Source organism: Rosa rugosa, chromosome 6 (genome assembly GCF_958449725.1).
Source record: "Rosa rugosa chromosome 6, drRosRugo1.1, whole genome shotgun sequence".
Taxonomy (NCBI): Eukaryota; Viridiplantae; Streptophyta; class Magnoliopsida; order Rosales; family Rosaceae; genus Rosa; species Rosa rugosa.
The window spans coordinates 24,439,412-24,449,710 of NC_084825.1; the positions used below are offsets into that span (position 1 = coordinate 24,439,412).

Genomic DNA, 10,299 nt, shown 5'->3' on the forward strand with positions numbered 1-10,299 from the left:
ACTTATTTATCGAATCTAACTTAATGGATGTATCAGTACATTTATCTACTGACGTATCAGTAGATTCCAATTTTGATTCGTTAAATAGATGATGAGAAGTTTGGGCCTAAAACCCTAATTGAGTCCGAATTCCAAAATATGACCCGACCCGAGCCGACCCGTACCCGTACCCGTATTTGATATAACACAGAGAGAGACGGTGATTGAAGCTCAGTGATAGCTTGAAAGGAAAAAATAAAAAACTCAGAAGGCGGGAATAGGAACTGTTGGTCTCTATAGAGAAAATGGCAGGCTTAGCCCCAAAGAAGCAGAAGGAGAAGGAAGAGTCGGAGTCGGCAGTTGCAGTTGCAGTGGGTGAAGAAGAAGACGACGAGTACGGCGCAAAGGAGGCAGTGCTCCAAAAGTACTTCCTTCAAGAATGGAAGCTCGTCAAGTCCATCTTAGACGACATCGTTTCGCACAAGCGCGTCTCCGATCCCTCCGCTCCCCACAAGATCCGATCCATTGTAACTCTCTCTCTCTCTCTCTCTCTCTCTCTCTCTCTCTCTCCCTGCATTTGCTTCTATGCGTTTTTACCACTTACCCACTTTGAAATCGCTGTCAAAGTTTTTTTTTTTTTTTTTTTGGGTTCAAAGAATTAGTGTAAGATAGGACGGATTCTGCATTTTCAATCAACTCTGTTGTTAAAGATTGCTCCTTTAGGTTTTTGATCAACACCCATTTTGTGTTGGTGTGAAATGATTTGGTTTTTCTTTTGGATTTGTGGGATAGATCCAATTTCTGGTTTGGGGTTTAGGAGTAGGGTTTTGTGGTTGGACCAATTGTAGCAATTATGGGTATCATCCAATTTGGTTTCTATGTTTGCTTTGCCAACTAAGTAATCAATTTTAGCAACAATAGTTTCTTTATATTGTTTTTGCTCTATGCAGATGGACAAGTATCAAGAACAGGGTCAATTGGTCGAGCCTTACCTGGAGAGCATTGTTTCTCCGCTCATGTTTATCGTCCGCTCTAAGACAGTTGAATTAGGAGTGGCTTCAAACAAGATTCTTCAAGTAATTAAGCCTATATGCATCATCATTTACTCTCTGGTCACAGTTTGCGGGTACAAGGCCGTCGTCAGGTTCTTCCCGCATCAGGTTTCAGACTTGGAACTTGCTGTGTCTCTCTTGGAGAAGTGCCACCACACAACTTCAGTATCATCGTTGCGGCAGGAAAGTACAGGAGAGATGGAGGCCAAATGCGTGATACTTTTGTGGCTCTCTATACTTGTGTTGGTTCCGTTTGATATCTCCACTGTTGATACTAGCATTGCAAACAACAGTAATCTTGGTAAACTAGAGCCAGCTCCGCTGGTATTGAGAATAACAGGGATATCTAAGGATTACCTTTCAAATGCTGGTCCGATGCGCACTATAGCTGCTTTGCTGCTCTCAAAGCTTCTAACACGTCCAGACATGCCAAAGGCCTTTTCCAGGTATCTATTATCATGCATATAAGTAGTAACCATAGAGTCCCAACTTATTATAATATTCTCATTTTTTTTTTTTTTGTAATAATGATTGATCAAACTTTCAGCTGAATGCTGTCCACTGTATTTCTGCCTTTTTCTTACCTATCTATGATATAATTTCTACTTCAGCTTCGTTGAATGGACACATGAAGTCCTATCTTCTCTCACAGATGATGTCATGAATCACTTTCGCTTACTTGGAGCTTTAGAAGCCCTGGCTGCTATATTCAAGGTGTGTTTTTTTTTTATTATTATTTTTATCTTAATTCGTAGTTTTTCCTTCATGATTTTATTCTTCTTTGTAGTTCCCGCTTAAATGTATTTTAAAAAGATGATTTCTTAAGAACCAACAACTACTATTGTGCCCCACCAACCCATTGTTTCTCTTCTTAAATCAGGCTTGCTCAATATAATGAGGAATCACCAAGCATTTTACGTATCAAAATCTGTTTGTCAAGTCTTGATTTGCAATTAAATATTCATCCTCTGCTATATTATATGCCTAGTTCATAGCTACAGTCCAGTTTCGTAATTGAGATAACTGGATATGATTAGATGTATTCAATGATAGCCATGAGGTTTGAAGCTCCCTTTGGCTTCAGATACAACACTTGACATGTTTCTGTGTACAAGTTTAACTTTATTAAGTTATGAAGGATATTTTATGGATGCTACAATTTTTACTTTTAATAGAGTTCACATTTACTAAAATGGTTTCCATTCATACTGCCTTGGTTAATTTCAATTTCTCATGTATCTTTCGTAGACAGGCTGGTGGGCGGAAACTCTTGCTTGATGTGGTTCCTATTGTCTGGGATGACATCTCATTGTTGATCAAGTCTAGCTATGCAGCTAAGAGTCCATTGCTTCGCAAGTATCTGATGAAATTAACTCAGAGGATAGGGCTTACTTGCCTCCCTCATCGTTCACCTTCCTGGCGCTATGTGGTAAGAAATGCTATATTATTCTTTTTCAAATTCCTAACTTTTAATTTGATTTTTAAGAAGTTTCCACATACCAATTTTTAAGTCACTTGTATCCATTTACACATGTAAAACTTTATAAATATGTGTTTTGTCTTGTCATGTATCTCCACTGGGATTCCAATTATGTCTTATACTCTGGTATTGTTCTTTTCAATTTTGTTTGTTGCTCTTTTAGAATGTGGCGGTGTTCATATTTAAAATTTTTGTAGTACTTAAGAATTCAATTAATTGATGCCATTCTGCAGCTAGAAGTACACATATTTCAAGTGCAGCTGCACATGCAGAAAGTCTTTATGTTTGACAAATAAACAAAATTTTAGTTTTTGTTCCTCTACATTGATTAAGATTCAGGAATACATTGCATGACTGAACTTTGGAAAGAAGCCCAGATATGTTCTGAAATGTGTCTTTTCTCTGTTGGCTTTCTTGCCTTGACCATATTTCCTTGATGCAGGGAAAAACAAACTCGCTGGGAGAGAACATTTCTTTGTCTGCATCAGGGAAAGCTGGCGAATGCAATGATGCTACAAATGCCAAGGATTTAAACTCAGAACCAAGTTCAACTTGCGTGGAAGATGAAGAAATGGATGTTCCAGAAATTGTAGAGGAGATTATTGAGATGTTACTCACTGGACTGAGAGATACGGTATGTTTCAAAGGGTGACGTTCTATAAGAACTTGGTTACATTGAATTAAGTTGCTCGGGTTGTAAAACTGGCAAGTGTCAATATTGTTCTCTCAGTTTAGTTGGTCTACATAGAGATCAGTTGCTTGATCTTTCACTATAATTTCATTAATGGAAACCTTACTTGCTGTCTAATATGGTACTTACCTTTTGGATATGCTTTCAATCTTAAATAGAACAATATAGCTCTTTTAACCAACTGTTGTTGTGCAATTGAAATACAAAGATCATCTACCTGCAGTTTTAAAATGGTTCTCCATGTAAGTGTGAGTTGATTCTTATTAATTACAGTACATAACAAATTAATTTGTTATAGATGTACTTGTGAGATAGAGGGAAATGATTACGAGTTCTGACTGCTCATTTTTTGATGAATTTTTCGTTATCTGAGATATTTGATGTTGCAATGAAGTTGAAAACACACTTACAAAATCCAAAAATATATAATAACATTAAAGGAGCAGTGGCCATCTGCATCTTATAGAACACATAGGTGTTTATCTGGTATGATAAAAACTGATGAATTATTGTTTAGTGTAGTTTCTTGGCATTATCCTTTTTACCAGCATTTTGGTTAATCCATGAGGTACAGTGCGTAAAATAGTTGGATGTTCTCAAGGAATGAAATACTCATGGCATCCTCTTTCTGTCTGAGAGAGCCCACTGTTTTGTGCATGATTTCCCATAAGTCTTCTGTTAAGTAAGTTTTGGCCTTCTGTCAAAGCACAAAGGAGAGTTTCATGTGCATGGATCTGAGTCGTACCAGAGAGCATTAAATTGCTAGTATTTCATCTGTATTTTAGTTTCCTATTGTTAAAGTTATCTTTCATATATATTATATGATATTTACTTGTCACTAATAGCATGTCCATGCAGGACACTGTTGTACGTTGGTCTGCTGCAAAAGGTATTGGTCGCACTACTTCACGTCTTACAGCTGCCCTTTCAGAGGAGGTCCTATCATCTGTTTTGGAGCTGTTTTCGCCAGGCGAGGTATAGTGTGGTTGCTTTCTTTAGTATCTTGTTCTGCACTTTTACCATTGGACTATTTAAGATGTCCATGGTAGAAATCTCTAAGTCATATTAACATGCATTACTCGTAAAATATATGCTCACACGGGTTATGATGACCTTTACGGCCTTAACATATTTCATTTTCATGTCCTTTTATTAGTTTTAATTGTACCAGAGTTGAAGCTCACGTAGTTTTGATATGAGATTTTTCTTTTTCACAGGGTGATGGGTCATGGCATGGAGGTTGCTTAGCTTTGGCTGAATTGGCACGCAGAGGATTGCTCTTACCTGTCAGCCTTCCTAAAGTTGTACCTGTTGTTGTGAAGGTTGTTTGAAAATTTGAACTTTTTGTTATCCAATTATAAATCTGAAGCAGATAGTACGTTGTTCCAATACGAACTAATGATCATTTATAAATAGGCGCTACATTATGATATTCGAAGAGGTCCACACAGTGTTGGATCTCATGTACGAGATGCTGCAGCTTATGTTTGTTGGGCTTTTGGCCGTGCATACTATCATACGGATATGAGAAATATATTGGATCAGCTTGCGCCACACCTTCTAACAGTGGCCTGCTATGACCGTGAGGTGCTAAAATTTACAATTAATATTATTCTAACCATTATTTCCTATTACCTCTGCTTTAGGTTGTTCATTTGATATTTATTTTTATTTTTTATGATGCTTAGGTTAATTGTAGAAGAGCAGCAGCAGCAGCTTTTCAGGAAAATGTTGGGAGACAGGGTAGTTACCCTCATGGAATTGACATAGTGAACACTGCAGACTATTTTTCACTTTCTTCACGAGCAAACTCTTATGTTCATGTTGCTGTCTCTATCGCTCAATATGAGGGATATCTTTATCCCTTTGTGGATGAGCTACTGTATAACAAAATTTGTCACTGGGTATGCTCTAACTTCAGTTCCTTTGATGTCCTTTCCAACTAACTGTAAAGGGTGCCTACTGTTTTGCAAAAGTCTTCCCCCCCCCCCCCCCCCCCATGAAATCTTAGCTCCATTTTTATTAGAAAGTATGTGATATATCACCATAAAACTAGTTGGTGACCCTTCTAGCACTTGATTTGTAAGGAACAAGCTTAGTGTGAATAAGATATAAAACCAGCCCATAAAATTCATAGTTCATTTGTCCATTATGAGTTTTTGGCCCTTTCAGCCATTCAGTTTTTGCAGAACAATTAGGTCAATAGCAAGTTGGATCTCAAAGATTATCTTTCTCTAGTTATTTTAGATTGCTACTAGCAGACGTATTCAGAACTCAAATAGTTCTAAATAAGTTTTAAATGTTTTTGTTGTGGAAGGTGAAAGTTTCAATAGAAAAGAGATCTGAACTTCTAACCCTTATGTGAAGTGTGCAATAATATTAATTCCAAGGACATCGAGAGACTGGTGGTTGTGTTGTGGGTCTTGTGACCCCCACCACCAAAAGAGAAAAGAACAAAGCCAAAAATGGTTGGAAGATGGCAAATTGTGTCTATACACATGATTTACATTGAATAGAGTATAAGGTTATTATTATTATTATAGTTTTGCCGCACTAATGCATTTCGTTGTTGTTTTTTTTTTTTTTTAATTTTTTTATTAAGGAAATTTATTTCATTGTTAGCCATTAATATAGTTACTATAGTGTCACCAAGTTCAATATGCTGGCAAATTTAGACATAATTATTGAATGTTGATGTCATCAGGAAAAAGGCTTAAGAGAACTTGCTGCCGAGGCTCTCTCTTCTCTTGTTAAATATGATCCTGAATATTTTGCAAACTATGCTTTGGAGAAAATAATTCCTTGTACTCTCTCATCTGATCTGTGCATGCGCCATGGAGCGACACTGGCAACTGGAGAACTTGTTCTAGCACTACATCAATGTGATTATGCTCTTTCCGCTGGTTAGTATTCTGACTCTTAGAAATATAAACAAAAGCTCACCAAGAGTAGGTGGAATTTGAAGTTTGTCCTGCCGTAGGATAGTAGCGTTTATACGCTTGTCCATCCCCAACGAATTCCCATTCTTTGATTTTTGCATAGCTGAGTAGTAGAAAGTTTCGGACATATTTGAGAAAGGGAAGTGACTTTACACTCCCCTTTTCAACAATTGCACTCCCAACTTTTTATGCTTTAAAAAAAAAAAAATTTATTTCTGTGTTACTAATGTTCCTATCCTACACCTCCTCTAGATGGGAATAAAATATTCTGGAAATGTTGTAAGGGTTAGTTTTGGAAACAAATTCATCAAGAACACTTATTAAAAAAGAGCAATTTGAAATTGAAAAGAGTGGAAGTTTTGGAAAGGGGAGTGTGACAATACTCCCATGTATAAATTCCAAACAGCTCAGTGTATGAAATAAACTAATTTGCCTTGATGAAAATAGCTATTGTTGACGGCCTATTGTAGAATGTTTCGGCAGAAGTGGGTAAGGAAAAGTATGTACAGAGGGATAAGGAGAGAAAAGACGTAGAGATGGTGCATTTTTTTCTTTTGGTTTTATTTTTTTAATAAAATGATCCAAATGTGGCTGTAAGAAGAGGATCATCATTGGTTAATTACTTGAAGCCATGGTTACTTTAGGGAAAAACTTTGACAGGGAGATGAAATGAAATGTCTAGGAGCTAAATTAGCCAAGTTTGGGACACTGTAAGTGTTTCATTCCAATATTTCTTTTTATCATCTGGGTTTTCAATTGTCGGTATTCATTTATTTTTATAATTATTTTTGCTTGTGCGAGTGTGTTGTGGGAGGGGGTGGATTTGATATGATGTAGTGATTGCATAAACCATTATAAGTTAGTTAATCTTGTTGCTTACAGATAAACAAAAACGTGTTGCTGGTGTTGTACCTGCTATTGCGAAAGCACGCCTTTATCGCGGGAAAGGTGGAGAGATTATGCGCTCAGCTGTTTCCCGCTTCATAGAATGTATATCTGTATCTTCTGTGTCGTTACCGGAAAAGATAAAGCGCAGTTTGCTTGATACTCTTAATGAGAACTTGAGACATCCTAATTCTCAGATTCAGGTGGTTATCTCTTAATGTTAGGTTTTCAACCTAACTGCTTTTTTATTTCTTTGTGATATCTGAATTTGTAATCAAGTTTTTCCATTATGCAGGATGCAGCAGTTAAAGCTCTGAAGCACTTTGTGCAAGCATATCTAATTGCTGCAGATGTTGGAGGTGCTAGTATAACATCAAAGTACCTGGAACTGTTGACTGATCCAAATGTGGCTGTAAGAAGAGGATCAGCATTGGCAATAGGTGTTTTGCCCTGCAAACTTCTTGCCAATAGGTGGAAGGATGTGCTTCTGAAGCTTTGTAACTCTTGTGCAATTGAGGTGCAACTCTTTGTGATTAACCTCTTTGGATGAAGAATATTTCTAATGATCTCCTAATTGGATATTTACCATTTGCAGGACAACCCTGATGATAGAGATGCGGAAGCACGAGTAAATGCAGTCAAAGGGCTTGTTTCAGTATGTGAAGCATTAACTCAGGAGAAGGAGCATTCTGGAGTCCAATTGATCGAGGATGACATGTCTTTGTTCCTTCTTATCAAGGATAGAATAATGACAGCTTTATTGAAAGCTCTCGATGACTATTCTGTGGATAACAGAGGTGATGTGGGTTCTTGGGTCCGCGAGGCTGCTATGAATGGCCTTGAGAGATGTACATATATCCTGTGCAAGAGAGATTCTATTGGTCTGAGTGGAAGATCAGGTGGAATCGATTCTGCAATTGAGCTGGCGCCCAATGCTGACAATCACCAGTTACATTTGTTGTTTGATGCAAATCTTGCTACCAGTATAGTTGGGGGAATATGTAAGCAAGCTGTAGAGAAGATGGATAAACTGAGAGAAGCAGCTGCAAAGGTGCTACAGAGAATTTTGTACAATAATGTAGCTTACGTCGAACATATACCACACAGGAAAAAGTTGGAAGAAATTGTTCCTAATGAAGCTGACTTAAAGTGGGGGGTAAGTTAACACATACAACTTCTATAGTATTGTTGATGAGTCATTGGAGTTCTTTGATGGAGAGCGCATCCTGTACTTGCTTGTAGGTACCAACCTTTTCGTATCCTCGTTTTGTGCAATTGCTTCAGTTTGGCTGTTATAGCAGATCAGTGGTATCTGGGTTAGTTATCTCTATTGGTGGGTTGCAAGATTCTTTGAGGAAGGCATCACTCACAGCATTGTTAGAGTATCTTCAAGTGGTAAAAAGTGAAGACCAGAATGAAAAGTCCAGAGAGTATATGCTGTCTACTGACATGCTTTGGGTTCTCGAACACTATAGGAGATGTGACAGAGTCATTGTACCTTTATTGAAGGTAGTCACATATAAAACCTATTGCTAAGAAAAATGAATTCTTATCTTTAGCCCTTCTTTCTTTCATTTCATTCCCTATTTTATATACCACTCATTCTACTGAAATTGCAAGATGAGTTTATGTTTGGACTTTCTGTTTTTTGTCTGCCAAAAGATGATGACTTTGACAGATGTTGTCCCTGGAACATTGGCTGGCCTGGAAGAGAATGCCAGAACCGTGTATAAACTTTGTTAGCTTTGGCTGACAATTCTTAGTTGTCCATGATCACAGTTGATTACAGTAACATTCTTATTTGTCCACAACATATAGCACACACTTTTTCTGTGCACATAACTAGATAAGCTTCATAGTTTCTGTTTTCTTCAATTTCTTGTGTTTCTTTGTTTATGCCTTTGCATTGTTTCTGTAACCTAGTCATTGAGCACATGCATGATTGGCAGAAACCCACTAGCTTATAATTTTACTTTGTGGCTAGCTTGGTCAAGTTGATTTTGATGAAATCACCTTATTATTTCAGACCATCGAGATTCTTTTCAGCAAAAGGATATTCTTGACTATGGAGGTTAGCCCTTTGTCATATTGAATCTTTACTTATGTGACTGATTTCTGTTCCATATATGATATTGCTGTCAGTCCCCTGTTATACACCTGATATTCATGGTTCTGATTTATTTAGATTTCGATTTCAATTTACAGAGTCAAACAGTTGTTTTCTGTGCTGGTGCTTTGGATTCTCTGGAAGTTGAATTAAAAGGATCAAAGGACTTTTCGAAGCTATATGCGGGCATTGCAATACTTGGATATATAGCTTCAGTTTCAGATTCCATAAATAGTCGGGCCTTCTCTCAGCTTCTCCGTTTTCTAGGCCATCGTTACCCTAAGGTTTGTGGAACTTTCAGCATTTATGAATTAAAATCGCATTCATAGTTGCATTGCCTACTTCTCAGGATGCATCATGCCTTCGTAAGTCATTTGCTCTTTTTATCGAAGGGCTTTGTAGTTTTATTTCCTTATAAGTTATTTCTGCTTTCCTTGACCCAGATACGGAAAGCTTCTGCGGAACAAGTTTACCTTGTTCTCTTGCAAAATGAGGGTCTTGTGGCTGAAGACAAGATCGACAAAGCGCTTGAAATTATTTCAGAAACCTGCTGGGAAGGTGATACTGAAGCAGCAAAGCTCCAACGGTTCGAGTTATATGATATGGCTGGTCTTGACACAGATCAGATTCGTAAGACTAGTAACAGAGTATCAACTGGTAACAGAAGTGCAACAATCACCGATGAAAATGCATCTTATTCCTCGTTAGTCGACTCAAGTGGGTTCTGAATGTGTAAACCAATCCCTTGTTTAAGAAGTTGTTTTTTGCTAGTTAAACCTCTAGCAATCCCCCTCTCATATTGTATGCTTGTAGTTTGTTTGCTTGTGGTTCAAGTTACTTGCCGAAATTTTGTTCGGGAACCTCCGGATATCATACATTTGTGTTATAGAGATAGCTGTTGTCTCTGTATATACATGTACTCCTGGAAGTGAGCCTAAATCGAAGATTGCGTGTAGTTTTGGGCACAAACAATTCATTAGTAACAAACCTGTTGGCTATCTTGGATGAAGTTTATCAGCGTCCCACCAGGAGTGATTATTGGGACTATGATCAAGTACATGCGTGCCAACGGGTGGTTCTTTAAGAACCAATAGGAATTAGCCATTTGTGTAAAAAAAATGTAAAACTCTCGGTTTTCAATGGGATAATATTATTTTTTTGGCAAA

General features: G+C 37.6%; 1 protein-coding gene across 1 annotated transcript; it reads left to right on the forward strand.

Moving 5' to 3' along the window:
* Positions 1 to 226: 226 nt before the first annotated feature.
* On the forward strand, positions 227 to 10,299 carry LOC133715507 (tubulin-folding cofactor D). The gene is made up of 17 exons (XM_062142021.1): positions 227 to 506; positions 930 to 1,477; positions 1,643 to 1,745; positions 2,284 to 2,460; positions 2,954 to 3,145; positions 4,061 to 4,177; positions 4,420 to 4,524; positions 4,619 to 4,789; positions 4,891 to 5,106; positions 5,907 to 6,105; positions 7,024 to 7,229; positions 7,322 to 7,543; positions 7,622 to 8,182; positions 8,269 to 8,535; positions 9,053 to 9,097; positions 9,232 to 9,417; positions 9,577 to 10,299. Exons 1-17 carry the CDS (start codon positions 285 to 287, stop codon positions 9,859 to 9,861), a joined length of 3,822 nt encoding a protein of 1,273 aa, XP_061998005.1. The 5' UTR covers positions 227 to 284; the 3' UTR covers positions 9,862 to 10,299.

Coding starts and splice junctions, on each gene's coding strand:
- LOC133715507 (XM_062142021.1), top strand. CDS start 285: ATGGCAGGCTTAGCCCCAAAGAAGCAGAAGGAGAAGGAAGAGTCGGAG. Junction 1,478..1,642: donor ATGCCAAAGGCCTTTTCCAG/GTATCTATTATC, acceptor TTTCTACTTCAG/CTTCGTTGAATGGACACATG. Junction 7,544..7,621: donor GTAACTCTTGTGCAATTGAG/GTGCAACTCTTT, acceptor TACCATTTGCAG/GACAACCCTGATGATAGAGA.